At 35.9% G+C, this 17,603-nt stretch overlaps 1 protein-coding gene across 11 annotated transcripts in view; it reads left to right on the plus strand.

The window, feature by feature from the left end:
* Positions 1 to 17,603, plus strand: part of LOC118181906 (dnaJ homolog l(2)tid, mitochondrial-like) — a 71,170-nt gene that overhangs the window by 9,718 nt on the left and 43,849 nt on the right. Inside the window, exon 1 of one of the 11 annotated variants that reach the window (XM_035351136.2) lies at positions 15,735 to 17,123. The exons of the other annotated variants lie outside the window; for them this stretch is intronic. Within the exon in view, the coding sequence (XP_035207027.1) occupies positions 17,049 to 17,123 (75 nt within the window). The 5' untranslated portion in view covers positions 15,735 to 17,048. Of the gene's footprint in view, positions 1 to 15,734; positions 17,124 to 17,603 lie in introns of those variants that run through there. 11 annotated transcript variants of the gene reach the window in all.

The raw sequence follows: 17,603 nt of genomic DNA on the forward strand, positions 1-17,603 counted from the left end.
TACCGGTGCAGGCGATAAAGTCGTCAATAATGGTACAGCTGATGCCAAATGGAATAACCTTTTACGCCTCATTTTCAAAAACAAGTCACAGCTATTTCTTACCAGATTGATTGTTTCTTTCAATACTGGCATACAGTTACACCGGATATCATAACTTAAGGAAAATCTACAACACATAGTAAGGTATCAAATAACATAAAAATAAATTACCAGACAATTATGGTAGCATAGAAATTAGCAGATGTATAAAATGAACAAATTGAAGGTGTTAGTTTGCTATAGGAAAAGTACCTACAATATCGAATATGGTCGCCTCTAGAAAGAATACAGCTATGCGTGATGCTTTCAATTATGCGGTCTATCAGTTCCATAGGAAGTGAGAGCAGTTAGACGTCTCTCTAAAACATCCCAAACGGGTTCGATAGGATTCAAGTCCAGGGATCGAGCTGGCCATTCCATGTGCATAATTGTTTCCTGTTGAAGATAATCATTTACGGTGCGAGCCCTGTGTGGTCTTGCGTTATCGTCTGTAACAGGAAAGCATCACCTATCGTCCTGGCATATGAGCTCACATATGCATCAAGTATGCCATCTCTATAAACCGGAGCATTCACGATTTCCATTGGAAAGAGATGGAGGTCTGTGCGTCCACCCAAAGAGATGCCACCCCAAACACAGACACTGCCTCATTCATATGCATCTCTTTAACGGATGATAATGGTTTCCAGGATCTCTCCATATCAAATAACGCCTACTATCGCTTTCTAGGCTAAACCTAGACTCATCCGTAAGGAGAAAAGCCCTCCACTGATCAGGCATCCAGTACACATGTTGTCGTGCCTACTGCAAATGGTCTCTCCTATGGCGTGACATGAGCGGCACACAAATGGCTGGTCGCCTCGCATACAGACCACCTTCCTAAAGCCTTATACACACAGTTGACGTTGACACCAACCTTCCGGTGGCTGCAGCAAGGGAGGATTTAAGAAGAGTCGAAGTAGCAGTTCTATTCCTGTGTGCACATAATGTCAAATATCGGTCATCGGCACTCGTCGTAGTAGTTGGCCATCCTTGGCTGAACCTCCTAGATGCCGAATCTGTGGTTTGAAATCGCCTCCAAAGTCTATGAACCGCAGAAAGACTTGCATATAGCCATCTGGCCACTTCTGTTTGACTTTATCCTGTATCTAGTCTCCCAATGGCTCTCCATCGTAGTTCTGCAGGCAAATGATGCCTGTAGGACATTGTTACGAATTGGCTATCTCAGATTTCTGATGTCACTATCACAGTGAAATATGTGGGCTTGCTCTCAAACATGAACTTTTATTCTCCTCGCAGATGACGTATTCCGATTGCAGTGCCACTAATTTGCATATTGCAGTTTTATTCAGCTACTCTTACTTGGCAACATATTCAAATTTTACCCGGTTTGGCTTATTTTTGAGGGAGTTGTCGCTATTTTTGTGATTTTTCCTTAATTTATGATAACCAGTGTACATAGAATTTTTACCAGATAGTTCAATTTTATGCCTTAAGTCCATTCACGGTAATTAAGTCAATTAGGATGCAATCACACTGCTCACTCGAAGGCGAAAATATAGAAAAGGCAAAGTCAAGGGTTGAATTCATCAATTCTAATGAGAATGCACTAGCGAAGTAAAGCACTGTGGTTTTACATAATTTCTGAGTAAGCTATTCGTACAAATTGAAATAATTTTTTCATTTAAACTTGTATTCCAAATTAAGATTTAACTTGAAATTAATGTAGATAATGAGAGAATTAAATTTTTGTAGCGTAGTTTACGTGAGATGAGATCACTTGGGGGTTGAATCTCTCACAGAAATCATCAGTTATGATAATTGTTGTGTATTATTACCATTAGTACAAAATTTACTCATTATGATAATTTAATTTTAGCTTTTAAATTTAATCATAAATTATCTGTAATAAATTAAGTGATTAAAAAATACACACTTCTTAATATTTTTACCATTTACAAACTTTTATTTATAAAAAGTATGTCTAACACTGGTACAAAATTTACTCGTTATAATTTAATTTGATTTCTTTCAATTTGAAATAGTTTTTATTTCCTTTTAATAACAGAATATAAGAAACTAAAGTAACATATACTAGTTTGAAATGCATTTATTAACGTTTTGCAAATTTCATTATTCATGACATAAAAATTAATCTTTTGTAAATTTAGAATATTAGCTAAATACTAATATAACATAAATATTAACTTACTACTTAAAATATTAATATTTAATACTTTAATATTATATTTTGGAATTTAAAATATTAACCTTGTGTAAATTTCATTACTCATAACATAATCACTGCCATAAATTCATTTATGGCAATGTTTCAAGAATTTATCATAGCAGTACTAAAAATGTTGAAAATTAGAGAGAGACTTTTTTTTTTTTTGCAATATGTTGAAAATAATTAAAGCTAATCATGAGCTTACTTTTTAGGATTGTTATTTAGTCTAGATCTCAAAGCCAGTTCTAACCTTGTTGACAGACGTTTGTCGCCAAACCAAAAAATTGCGAAAAGGACCAATACTAAAGCTGTTCCCTAAACTCTATCCATTAGTTTTTATATATATATATATATATATATATATATATATATATAAATAATTTTTTTTTAATTGGGCCATGATCATATAGACTTCACTTCTGCATTTACGTTACTTTTTTCTTTTTTTACCAAAAGTATTTGGCACGAAATTTGGCGACTTGAGGGCACATATCAGAGTAGTTCCATTAAATTATGGCTTCTATATAAAAGAAAACATTGGATATGCTGGTCTAGATATTGAAGATACTGTGTTAGCTTGGCTAAAGGATGCAGATAGTGGCAGATTGGCCATGATAACGATCGCCTAAGAACAGTTTAAAAAACCAAACACTCCAATGTAATGAAAATAAAAGAGATTCTGCTTCTAATGTTTAAAAATATGCAGTATTAAAATAACAAATAGCATATGAAAACAGAAAACATGTGACCAAAAGGTAAATATCCTATAATTCCATTGATTTAGGTTATCAAAAAAAGTTGCCAGTATAAAATCACCTAGTAAAGAAGAAAGTTCAATTACCACATTAAAATCATTATTTAATAATGAAATTACCAAATTTGGCATGTATCTGATATTTTAACCTTGGTTTTTAACAGGAATTCGAACCAACCAGTAATATAAACAAAAGTGTTATTAATGATACAAAAAAGTTGTTCCCAACCTATTTCGCTGTGTGCACCTCTTTCATCATTTCTAGAAGATCATTCCCTTCCTCCTTTCCAAAACTCAAAAAATACATATACACATTTGTGAAAATGCCTGAATGCATATACAGGTATGTGAAAATGCCTGAGTAGTTCAGATTTAGATTGTTTTTTAAATTAAACAATAAAAAATATAGAAAACACTGTTCTTCCCCCCCCCCTGGGGAAGGCAAACAGATAACAGATGAACAAATAGATTAATGCACTTTAAGTATTAGGTGTCCAATACAGCCAGTATGGCAACAATGAGCAAAACATTTTAACCTACAGAATTTATGAGCCATAGAGATTACATTGCATGATGAAAACATCTAACCTGGGAATAATCCTCAATAGAGTTTGCAGTGTTATGCCAACCAGCACCCTTTTATTATATTAGCCCTTTAGATCATAATTGCTCTTTATTTCATAAATTACGGTTTCATATTTTTAATTGCATAATGTCTGCATGCCGTCTTACCAGATTTAAACTGATGATCTATAATCCGAAAAAATCGATAATCCGGAATCGCCGAAGTCCCGACGAGTTCGGATTAACGACTTTTGACTGTATTAGGGGCATAATCTTTGGAACAGGAAGATAGGAATTGTTAGATTATACACTGGTGGGCAATTGCTAAGGACAGATGAGAAACGGCTATTTAGCACATAAAAAAGTAAGCGGGGTTATATGCCACGTGAAATACCAGAATACTAGGACATTTTTATGCTTTGGAAAGTGTTCAAGGGTCAAAATGGTCATTTTATGCTGAACACATGAAAGTGAGAAAATGTAGTGGGTAGAGTAGACTTTAAGGTACCCCTTGTGTTATGGCGAAGTTGTTGTTTGATTTATCACCAAGTTGTTGTTTCATTTATGGTAACCTGAGTAGTTGAAAGTTATGGAAACCCTATTGTGACATAATCGGGTGCATGATTCTGGGAATTTTTGAATCATGGGATGTTTTGTAAGCGTTTTTGTGGTGTGTGTTGTTTTGATTCTTAAGACGGTAGAATGGCTGAATGTAGTAAGATTAATTTGAAGTTTCTGTACGACTTGGAGCGAAAGGGGAAAAAAACTTTAATTGACTGGTGTGTAAATGAAGGTTTACTTAGTAGCCATTATAACTGTCCTGTATGTAGGAAGGATATGCGTCTAGTCGAATGTAAAAACCGTTTAGATGGATTTGAAAGGGTTTGTAGGAAGAAAGGTTCAGATGATCACTATGTGAAGCGTTCGATCAGAAAGAGTACCTGGTTTGAAAAAAATCATTTGAGTATGATTTATATTTTGATTTTTACGTGGCTCTGGGTGTACGAAGCGAGTTCGAAAATCATGGTAAGTGAATATTTGCTTTTGGTACTGCTTAAATGTATAACATGTTTTTCCTTTCTTATGTTACTTTATTGTTTGGTTTAAAATGTATTTTATTGAGATTATGTATCTTTTGTTTGCCTATATTGTTAAATTTGGTGTTCCTTTGACTTTTTAAGTAAAAATATATTGATGTGTACATGGACAAAGTAAAGGGAGTGCGCAATGCAAGTTTGTGCAATTCTGGGATTTTATTTTAAAGTGAAAATATGTCGACGTGTACATGGATAAAGTTAAAAGAGTGCGCAATGCCATTTTTGTGCAATTCGGGGATATTTTTTTAATGAAAATAAGTCGATGTGTATATGGATACACAGTTTGTGCAATTGTTTGTCTTGTTATTTTGGCTTTGTGTAGCGGCGATTTTTGCACCAAAAATCGCCGCTACACAAAGCCAAAATAACGAGTCAAGGAATTGCACAAAATCGGTATCCATGTACCGCCAAAAATCGCCAAGGGTTATCCTAAGCTATACTTTTACCAATGTAGTACTGTCTGCAAGCATTCTGGTGTAAGATGTTAGTACTGGATATAGCCACCATAGAAGGCAGTGTAAGATTCCACACACTGTGTAATGGTTTGCACAGCATTACCCAACAGCTGTTGTGGTAATTTATTCCATTCCTCTGTCAGTACACATATGAGGATGTCTTTATTAGAGGGCATTGTTGACTAGCGAGACTCATCATCCCCCAAAGTGTCCCAAACATTTTCAATGGGATTCCGATCTAGAGAACATGCTGGCCATATGAGACGTTGAATATCCTCTCTCTCTAGACACTCCTGGACAGCAAATGTTTGATGATGTATTGCAGTGCCATCTATGAAAACAAATTTATCACCAACAGCACCATGGAACATATGAACATGAGATAGCAGAACATCATTAATGTATCATTGGCCAGATATAGTCCCAGTTGGAAGCACATAGAGTGATGTAGAGCTGTTGTTGATCATTATCCCAATCCATACCATGACAGTACATGTAGGATATTGGTCCCTTTACTGTATGCTTGCCGGGCTATATGCAGTACCACTCTCACACCAGACCAACTAGTCTGTACAGTCTGATGACAGACTGAACCTAATCTCATCTGAGAATAGTACACAAGCCCAGTAGATTCATGGATTCGTGGGGTATTCATCCTAAAAGAAGGTGGAAAACAAAAATACATAGTACAGTACAAAATCTGAAATCCGGACTGTTTGGGACTTCGTTGATTCTGGATTTAGGATTTTTCCGGATACTATAATAGATCATCAGTTTAAATCTGGTAAGATGGCATGAAGAAATTATACAATTAAAAATATGAAATTGTAATTTATGAAATAAAGAACAATTATGATCTAAAGGGTATCAAAATTTACACACCAAAAAAAAAAAAAAAAAAAAAAAAAAAAAAGCTTAATCTTTATTTGTTTACTTTATTAAACAGTTCTTTCAATGTAACTTCTTTAAATGCTTCCACAAAAAATTCAAAAAGTACCATTTTCTTTTTTCTTGTGTTATATACAGTGGACTTTCCAATGCCATACCCTTCGCATAATTTTGAGACGGATATGCCTTTATCCATTTTTTGCAGCGATTCCACTTTTTGCTTAATGGACATCAAAACATGGTTTCGATTTGTAGATCCTTTGGAAACTCTTTCGACATAATCAAAAATTCAAGCTTAGTTTTTATAAAATTGCTGTAATAATAATAATAACAGTCTGCAAAAAAATAATAAGCTGAATCAAATTAAAAGATTACGGAGCAGTGCAGTCTGCTATATTAATTGAAATGCCTTAGAGTCAGTAAAGATAATTTTAGCCTAGCTTAATAGCATCCATTATACATTATGGCTGTTGTTGATGGATACCATTTTTTATTGCACGTTGAATGTTAACAAAATCTGACTCGGTAATATTAACATTTGTATTTAATTCTAGGATGATATATATTTTAACATATATTCACTTATACACTGTAAGGATCTTAAGTTTCACTAACGTTTATTTTATTTTAAATCTTTACTATCACTTCTTACTTTCTACTTCCAGCCAGAATCAAAAGCTTTAACTTATTTATGCAAATTTGTCTTGCGAACGCCAAGTACTTAAGTTGTGGCTTTTTGCCAAGCAAGAGAGAGGAAGGAGTGATTAGGAGCAGGCCGCTTGCCATAGCAGTTTTACTCAGTTGCTGGTTGCCTTCAAGGGCAGAGGTTTAATCCTCTTGATAATTTTAAACGTATCGTAGTGTTAACAGTTCTCTGTACTACATACGGCCTTTCTGTTAATATACGGCCAATCTTCAAGTAGACACTTGTTTATTAATCCAAAGTTAGTTTAGTTATAGTTAATATTTTTATATTCTTACGTTCAGACCACAAGTGGTTGGTCTCTGTATTCCGAAGTTCCGGAAATCGCTGTAAAGATAGAAAAATAAAGGATTTTGTATACCCTTCCTGTGTATATTGTCTACTTCACAAATTATTGAACATAGCTTGAGTAAGCTCCCTGTTCCGAGTCAGGACAGTTCATATTTCCAAAGCAAGTAAAGAGGAATACAAGTCCTGATAACATTACCTCAAAATATTCCAATAGCGAAACTGAAAGAAATTATTTTGCAGAGTAAACAGTATTTCGAAGATCCGAAGTTCATTAGAGATTTTTTGGTAACGACGGTTACTGAATGAAGACAAAAAGAAGAAGAGTCCAAAAACACAGAATATGAATAACAGAAAAAAGATAAGGCAACACAAGCCGGAAATGGTGCGAATTCCTGCATGTCGCCAATGGCAAGTGAGACTCAAACCTCTGTTACTCTCACCGGTTCTAAAACGAAAATTAATCTACAGAAACTAGAGTTTAGGAGGTTAGTGCTGGCATTAAGGATGAAGTCAACTCCAACAGATTCATAATTATGAAGATATTGCACCTTAAAATAAATTTCAGTACCCTTGTTCAAGCTACTGTAAGTGGATCTAGAGCATAAAGTTGTAGTTGCAAGTTATACAGCAAGCTGTAGAAAGATTCCAGCCAACAGGAGCCAGCTACGCTAAAACAGCTAATAATCTAAAAACACGGTTTGTAAGAGATGAACCTTTGATGATAAGGACTTGTAAAACTGATAGCTTCGGACCAGAAACATGAAACAATCTCTTTGACATCTCTGTATCACAAACTCCAATGCTATCTTAGAGCATTAGAGACACTGGAAGTGACTGCTGATAAATGCACTTCGATACTTTATCCTATAGTTGAATCTTGTAGTCCAGAAGAGTTCCTGAAAGCATGGAACAGAAATGCTTCTTCCACAACCTAACTGATGTTAAGGAAGAGTTGATTAATTTGATGTCTTTCTTTAAGACCAAAATTGAAAGGAAGAAAGAATAAATCTTACCCTGGCTGGTTTTAGTTTGTATTCAAGTGAAATTTGCCAATTTTTAAAGAAAAATGTAGGAAAATAAAATAGCTGGAGGTCCCGAGTAAGTTGTAATGACTGGAATTTCAGCGAGCAGTTTGGGTTTTCACTCAGACGTTTTAGCTCCTCATCAGTGTCTTGCGAGTGAGCAATAAGCGTGAAATCCAGTGGTGCATTGGCATCGATGCCCTGAATACGTGAGAGAGTATCCACGACGACATTGCTGGAACCTGATATATGCTGAATATCAGTGCTGAATTGAGCTATATAATTTAAATGCCGAATTTGTCTCGGGGAAGCAGAATTTGATTTTGATGTAAATGCATAAGTTAGAGGTCGGTGATCAGTAAATATAGTGAAGTGTTGACCTTCAAGATTATGCCTGAAATACTTAATAGCTGCGTAAATAGCTAATAATTCTCTGTCATACGTGCTGTATTTTTGTTCTGTAGGGGACAGCTTACGTGAGAAAAATCCTAGCGCCTGGTAGTCATTAGAATGTCGAACGTTTAAGACAGCTCCGATGGAAATGTCAGAAGCGTCGACTATAACACTCAGCTTTTGGTTAGGAGAGTGATGAGAGAGAGTTGCAGCATTACTAAGGTCGTGTTTGCATTTTTCAAATGCCTGATTAAGTTCGTCATTCCAAGGAACAGGGCGTTTATTATTTTTACGTGAGTCTTTAAGAGTTCATTCAGTGAAGCTTGGGTCTCGGCTGCCTTTGGTAAGAAGCGGCGATAAAAGTTTATCATGGCTAAAAAACGTCTGAGCTCGACAATAGTGGTAGGTTTTGGGAAGTCGGCAATTGCTTTTCTTTTCTCAGGCAGGGGTTTTACACCTGAGGCAGTAATGAGGCAACCTAAAAATGAAACAGATGGTTTGCCGAGTACACATTTGTTAGGGTTTAATGTCAAACCATGTTTATTCAAACAATCAAACACTTGACGAAGATGACGGATGTGCTCTTCTTCGCTAGTCGATGCAATAAGGATGTCGTCAAAATAAGGGATGAAAAAATCCAATCCAAATAAAACTTCATGTATAAAACATTGAAAAGTTTAGCCTGAATTTCGTAAACCAAACGGCATAGCCAAAAATTCAAAAAGACCAAAAGGGGTTGTGCGGCAGTTTTCGGAATGTCTGCAGGGTTAACAGGAATTTGATGATAGGCATGTGCTAAATCAAGTGTTGAGAATATGTTCTTTCCTGAAAACATTTGAGTGCAATCCTGAATATGGGGTACAGGATAGCGATTCGGAATTGTAACGGCATTTAAGCGACGATAATCCCCGCATGGTCGCCAGTCGCCATTACCTTACGAACCATGTACAGGGGGCTTGCCCAAGGACTTTTTGAAGGCTGAATGATGCCTTTTGATAGGAGAAAATCAAACTCTTGACGTGCAGCTTGAAGTAATTCTGGAGATAATCTTCTAGGTTTGGAGAAAATAGGAGGTCCTTTAATTTCAATGTGATGGAAAATCGTTGACATTGGTGGCCTCTCAAAAGTTTGCGAAGGATTCATCAAGCTAGCGTAATCTGCAAGAATTTTGTCAAATTTTGAGTTACCCATTAAAATATGAATGCTAGTACTGAGCGGGTTCACATTAGGAAGTCTACCACAAGAATATAGTTTTGTTTGTCCATCAATTAAACGGTTGTTTTTAATGTCTATGAGTAAGTTGAACTTTGTGAGAAAGTCAGATGGGTTGATTGACGTCTGCCAGGATAAAAGGCAAAGTAAATGAGCGACGTAAGTTTAAATTGATGGTCAAAAGTTTGGTGCCATACGTTGCAATTTTAGTGCTGTTAGCGGCAAAGAGTTCCAATGCAGCTGGTATTTTGGCATGCTGACTGTAACTCTTGGGAATGACCGATAAATCGGCTCCGGTGTCAATTAAAAAAGTCAGCTTTGAGGATGAATTGGCCAAAAGAATTCGTTTGATGCAGCGGTCGCAACGTTGGCCGGCAAGCGATCACCGATCTAGTTTTTCGACTGCCGGAGATTGCACGGAGAAACACATTTTCGTGCCTTGGAACCAAAATTAGTATGGTAGAAACAGATGTTGTTGTTGAAACAGACGGTTCTTTATACTGTCGATAGCGTCCACTAGATCTATTACGCCTACTGTTGCGTTGGGAATAGTCTCTTCGTTCACAGGAACGCTCACGGCTGTTTTTGAGGGGTAGCGAAAGTTCATTTACCTGCTTTGTCAGCTCTGCAACTTGCTGTTCAATGGGAGAGGTAGCTCCAAAGTCACTTTTGACAGTTGTCGAAGATCTACTATAAACACACTGAAGCGATCAGCGACACAGCCTTCAGGCAATCAGGTTGTAGCGGTGGAGACAGCTTCACTGCAAAGCACCAGAGTACAGCTCCCTACTCTGCTCGGTCGTTCTCGGAACTCCACGTACTCTCAAGACTCTCCATGAACTTGATCATGATCATAAGACCCATATAGCAGTTAAACAGGGAGAGACATGGTTCGAACCCCAAACTTTAGTTCGTGAATGCGATATTTATTTATCATCAAAAGGTAAACAAAAACCAGAATCCCTTTTTGCAAAATCATTTACAGGTAACGATAATAAAAGAGGCGACGGAAATAATGTTAGTAAAATTCGTAATTATAATTACAAAAATATTTTTAATGTATATGTATCTGGAGCAAAAGATCAAATGTGTATTTTGTGTAAAACTAATCCAAACCACCCGTTATAAAATTGTCCTAATTTTAAAAGGCTTTCAGTAAATGAGCATGTTGGAATTATTAAGCAAAATAACCTTTGTTTTAAATATTTTTCTTCAGAGTGTAGAGCCAAAAATTGTTTCTGTGGCAAAGCTCGTCATTCTATGATTCATTTCTATAAACAAAATTAACCTCTTTCCAAAGTAGAGAACGGTGGCGCTGGACAAACTCTGTGCTCTTCAGTGTCAAGGTCAAGCCGAATACATAAATGATCTGTGCTGTTACTCACTTGCAGTGTATACGTTAGCTCTGTTGATAAAGCAAAATTCAATAAAATGACGTGAATTTTATGCGATAATGGCTCCGAAAGAAGCGCTGGTGTACGAAGTCCCTTGCCAATTGCTTAAAATTAAAATAAATTAGAAAGGATAGGTTGTCAGTTTTTTCTTTTGTCTCAGCAAAGCCTACTGAGAAATTATATGAAGTAGTAGAATTAAAATTATCTAGTAGATACCACCCTAATCAGTGTATTCAAATTGAAGTGCTAGTGTCCGATACTATTACAGCGGCATCTGTTTCTCTTCCAAATGAAGAAGTATAAAATATTATGCAGTGCTGGGATTAATCTTAGCCGTCTGCTGTGACAGTGATATAAACATTGAGATATTAATTGGGGCAGATATGTTTTGGCAGATTATTGAAGCCTCAGCTTTCGAAAAAATAAACCAGGAAATTACTTGCGTGCCAACGATTTTCGGGTTTGCTTTACAGGGAAGTCAAGATGTTTACAAGCCAAAGTTTCAGCGTCAGTTACTGAAGTTTCAGCGAATTTTTGTGTAGCCGCTTCAAAGGTTCAGATATTCTGGGAGCTTGATGCTTTAGGAATTAAAGAAAAAGATGAGTTAATACAGTCAAAAGTCTTTAATCCGGACTCGTCGGGACTTCGGCGATTCCGGATTATCGATTTTTCCGGATTATAGATCATCAGTTTAAATCTGGTAAGACGGCATGCAGAAATTATAAAATTAAAAATATGAAACCGTAATTTATAAAATAATGAGCAATTATGATCTAAAAGGTATCCAAATTTACCAAAAAAGAAGCCTAATATTTATTTGTTTACTTTATTAAACATTTCTTTTTAACGCGCGGATGCGTAAAGCATACCTTACTCATAGCCGAAATTAGAAAATTGCAACCAGAAAACTATGTGATTTGTATTCGTGATATTTATAATGACGAGGAATTTGATTTAAATCATATCAAAGACGGAGTACATCGAAATTAAATACTACATTTAGTAAGGAATTATAAGCCGACTAAAATAAAAACATCTGCCCTGAAGATAACGATAGTGTTGACAGATCAACTTCCAGTTCATTGCGCGCCGCGACGTGCCCCCCCCCGCGCAGAGCAGCGTGAAATTGATAAACAGATTTCGGAACGGTTAGATAAACAAAGGATATGCTTTTATCCATTTTTTGTAGCAATTCGTTTTTTGTTTGATGGACATCGAAACATACTTTCGTTTTCTAGATCCTTTGGGAGCTCCAGCGTCGGAAATTCTATTTGACATAATCGAAAGTTCAAGCTTACTTTTAGAAAATTGCTCTTACAGTCTGCAAAAAATAATAAGCCGGATCCAATTTGAAGATTAAGGAACAACGCAATTATCAACAATAACTGAAATAGATAATTAGATAATTTTAGCTTTTACCGTCCGTTATACATTAAACGCGCACGCGAAAACGTATTCTGCACTTGCGCAGATGCATATGCCAGTCGTAAATGTCTTGCGCGCACGAGTAAAACGCCTATGCGCATGCGTCAATGCGGCGCATGCGCAGAAAGATTTTAGCTTTGAGGTCGGGATTATAGATCATTCCGGATTACGGGTGTCCGAATTAACGACTTTTGACTGTAGTTGATAAAGTGCTGATAGATGAATTTGAGAAAATTTTTAAATTCGTGAATGAGAGATATAAAACTGATTTATTATGGAAGTTTAGTTACGATGAATTAGGAAATAATTATCAAGGATTTTTCTAAAAATGATTGGGTTGCTAATGAGTATAGGGATATAATAAATGACCAAAAACAAAATGGAGTTATTGAGGAATGTAAGAGAGATGAGCATGAGTATTTTATGCCTCATAGAGCAGTTGTTAGGGGAGATAAAGAAGCAACCAAAGTTCGTATAGTCTTTAATTGTAGTTCAAAATCTAAAGGTAATCTTTCTTTAAATGATTGTTTGGAAATTGGCCCAAATTTAAATCCAAATATTCTTGATGTGATTCTAAAATTTCGTAATTACAAAATAGCGTTTAATGGTGATATAGAGAAGGCTTTCTTAATAATAAAAATTTCTGAAAGAGATAGAAAATTCTTAAAATTTCTTTGGTATTCAGATAACCCTAGTGAAGAATGAAAAAACTACCCTTTAAATGTAAAAGTTCCCCTTTCATTTTGAATGCTACGATAAAGCATCATATAAAAAATTATGAGAAAAGTAAACCGAAGTCATTTGAAATGTTAAATTCATCACTTTACGTTGATGATTTATATTATGGTGGAGAAAGTGGGAGAGAATTATTTGAGTTGTCGTCGGATGCTGTATCAATATTAAAGAGTGGTGGATTTAATTTGAGGAAACTGAGCTCGAACAGTAGAGAATTAGAAAAATTGTGGATAGAAAATGGACTTAGTGACAGTGAGATAGTGGGAGTTAAGCAGCTGAAAGTCCTAGGGTTGAATTAGAATCCTGATAGAGATGAGTTGTCGCTAGAAGTGAAGGTTTTGGTGGATTCGTGGAAAACGTTGCGATGCACTAAGAGATGTGTTTTACAGACAGCTGCAACAATCTTTGATCCTATTGTCCTATTGGTTTGATTGCACTTATAAAGTTATTGTTACAGGAAATTTTGGAGAGAGCATGTGATTGGGACGAAGAGTTTCCGGAGGACTTGCAGCAAAAGTGGATAACGTGGTGTAACAAAATTGAAAAATTAATAGACGTTACAATTACGAGATATTGTTTTCTGGATTGTGAGAATGATCAATCAGAAGTACATGTGTTTTGCGATGCTTCACCAAGTGGTGCTTACGGAACTGTTGCTTATTTTAGATATTGTGAGAATAATGGGCATTACAGAGTATATTATGTAATATCGAAGAATAGAGGGTCACCGTTATAGAAACTAATGCTGCCACGGTTGGAGCTAATGGCCTTGGTAATAGGTGCTAGAGTGGGAAATAACCTTAAGAGTGTTTTCAAGGATAAAATTGGAAGAATAGTGCTTTGGAGTGATTCTTGTATTGCGTTGCATTGGGTGAAGGAAAGTGCGAAGAGATGGAAACAGTTCATTGCCAACCGGGTTGTGGAAATTCAGGAAAGATCGAGTCCAAGTTTTTGGTATTATTGTCCATCTGACGGTAATCCCACAGATTTGCTTACTAGAGGAATCTTGGCTGTGAAGTTAGTACTTAATGAAAAATGGTGGTCAGGTCCAATTTGGCTTCGAAAAAGTTTTGAGAGTTGGCCTAAACAGTGGGTTAGAGAGTTACCAAATGTACACAGTGCGGAAATACTAAGAGAGAAAAGAAAAAATTCTGTCAAATGTTTTGTAGTTCAGTTGGAATTAGTTGAGCAGCTTTGGAACAAATTTTCAGTTTGGAGTAAGTTGCAGAGAGTTGTTGCTTGGTGTTCAAGGTTTATAAGAAATATGAGGGGGAATAGGATTTTGACTCCTTTCTTAGAAACAAGTGAACTAAAAGAAGCGCATGATATTATAATCAAACTAGTCCAAAAAACTGAGTATACAAAGGAAATAGCTACTTTAAAGAAAGTGAGAGTGTTAAAGAAAAGTTCTTTAATTTCTCTAAATCCGTTCTTAGACAACAGTGGCATACTACGTGTAGGAGGACGTTTAAGAAATGCCAGCTTACCAGACTCTATGAAACATCAAATAATATTGCCTAAGAATCATCCTGTTACAAAATTGTTAGTAACATTTTATCACCTTAATTATATGCACAGAGGAGTACAATTAGTTAACTCTGTGATGAAACAAAAGTATTGGATTATAGGAGCAAAAACTGCAATACGCAGAGAAATAAGAAAGTGCGTTATCTGTGCCAGATTTTGCTCTGAGTTTTCGAAACAAATGATGGCTGATTTGCCTTCTGCGAGAGTGAATCCCGGAAGACCATTTCTTAAATGCGGAACTGACTTTTCAGGACCATTCTTGATCAGCCCTAGATGTGGTAGAGGAGTTAAACCACTGAAAATGTACATGTGTGTGTTTGTATGCTTTGCAATGAAAGCTGTCCATTTAGAACTTGTTAGCGATCTTAGTGCTCAGGCATGTTTTGCAGCTCTGAAACGATTCATCAGACGATGAGGAAAGCCATCTGAAATATTCAGTGATTGTGGAATGAACTTTATCGGTGCAATGAATTACTTAAAAGCGTGTGCGATGGAGGCGCTTGGTACTTACTTGACCAACGAAGGCATTAAATGGACAATGAATATTCCATCAGCCTCTCATTTTGGAGGCCTATGGGAGGCTGCCGTTGAATCCATGAAGTTTCACATGAGACGTGTTATGAGATTTCAGATCCTCTCACAAGAAGAATTTTCAACGTGTCTAGTGGAGATTGAAGCCATACCTATTTCTCGTTCTTTAGTGGCTGCTCCTAAAGACCCAAACGATTTTTCTGTCATTACACCGGGTCTATTATTGGCTCCGAGTTAAAAAGTGTTCCTGAGCCTGGTGTAACAAATGAGAAAATTCTCATTCGAGAACGGTGGAAATTAGACACACAAATTTCCCAATCGTTTTGGAAATCGTGGTCAAAAGACTACTTGACTCAGTTACAAGGGCGCAACAAGTGGAAACTTCTCAGTGCCGATTTACGTGTAAATGACTTGGTGCTAATCAAGGATGAGAACTTGCCGCCACTTAAGTGAAAGAGGGCAAAAGTAATTTGCACTTATAAGGGAACTGACCAAAGAGTAAGTTCAGCTGATGACGGAGTCATGGGGGCCAAGTGTGTTACACCATCCATTGCTCGCCGAATGAGTGCATTCCTGCTATTCGTATAAAGCTAAAAATACTTTATTTCTACTTTTAAATGAATGGAGTTTTCTGTGATTGTGTGTCAGAGATGTGGCAACATGCAATTATTTTTATTGTAATCGTGTTCTAAAGATTTAAGTGAGTTGTGTTTCACGTTTGTACGTTGGAGCAAAAGTAAATATTAATGATATTTATTGTTTTGATTTCCAGCCCATTCCACAAAGAGGTGAACATAACATACACCAAGAACAGCTATGATGGAAAGAACTAGTATTTGACCACGTAATGAAAGTAGTGAGCGATACAATCAATTTAATTTGCTCACGGGGTTTAAACCACAGGCAATTTTAGGAAATCCTAGAACACACAGATGCACCACATAGTGATCTCGTATGTTACTCTGAAGTACGATGGTTGAGCCGTGGAGAGGCTTTGAAAAGGTTTGCTGATTTGGTTGATGAAATAATACTATTCCTTGAAGAAAATGGCAACCAAACTACAATGTTAAAGGAACCATCTTTCAAGTGTGAGTGTGATTTAGTGTTCAAGTGTGATTTAGCATTTTTAGTTGATGTGACAGCTCATCTAAATGACATAAACAAAAAATTGATGGGAAAAAACTAATTCATCAATCACCTGGCCATTGCAGCATCTGCTTTCAAACTAAAACTCCAGCTGCTCTCAAAGCAGCTTGACTGTCAAAATTTTGTCAATTTTCCTTACCTGAAGAAACTCAAAGAAAATTTTCCTGATAACCAACTGGATGATTCAGATCAAATAAAGAGGCTGCTTATTTCTTCTGAAAAGGGATTTGCAGACTTTGAGTAGCATGATGTTAAATTTAAACTGTTCAGGGATCCATTTTCTGTTGTAGTCAAAGAAGCTCCAGAAGGTGTTCAAATAGAACTTATCGATTTACAAACATCTGACTTATGCAAATCCAGATTCCGTGATTCAAATATTCTGGACTTTTATAGAACTCTACCTGCCGAATTTTTGTGCTTAAAAAATAATGCAAGCAGATGTGCTACCATATTTTTGGTAGTACTTATATATGTGAGCAAACATTTTCTGTTATGAATCTAAATAAGTCAAAATAAAGAAATAAACTGACAGATAAAAAATTTTTGATAAAATTCAGTCACAACCATCACACTAATGTATTTAATTATGGCCAACATGTACATATTTTTATTAAAATATTTATATACAAGTATTAAATTATCATGCACAAGCATAAACTGTATTTTTTTCAAGTTGAACTGGGTGTTTTCCCCCCAGTAGCACATGCAAGGGAAAAGGTAATTCAAATAATGAAGAATCTGCATGAATGTATGTGTGTTTTTTGCATTGGGAAAAAAATGCAAAAAACAAATGCCTTTAAATTAAAAATTTAATTAAATCTAATGCCTTTAAATTTTGAATTATGTAATCCTTCATCCGAACATGGGCATCTGGAAGTCCGAAATTTAAGTTTCAAATTTGTTTTATTATCTATTTTATATTTTGTAATACTTTAATAAATTTTTGATTAACCTGCTCAATGATTTCAAAACGACAATGGCAACACTGTATGGAAAAAACATTTCTACCTCCAGTGCACAAGACTGTTTATCAGAAATTCTAAAGATATGCTGTTTTTAAATATTATGTGATACTGCTGTTGAATTTTATGTGATTTAAGTGCAAAGAACATGGTATTTAATAAATAAAGGTAACACACAAAATGTTTTAAAAAATGCCCCTTGGGCGTAATATAAAATTTGAAAGCTGTCGAATGA

This window comes from Stegodyphus dumicola, chromosome 9, assembly GCF_044657685.1.
Source record: "Stegodyphus dumicola isolate Sdum_Otavi_A_Nest chromosome 9, ASM4465768v1".
In the NCBI taxonomy this organism is placed as follows: Eukaryota; Metazoa; Arthropoda; class Arachnida; order Araneae; family Eresidae; genus Stegodyphus; species Stegodyphus dumicola.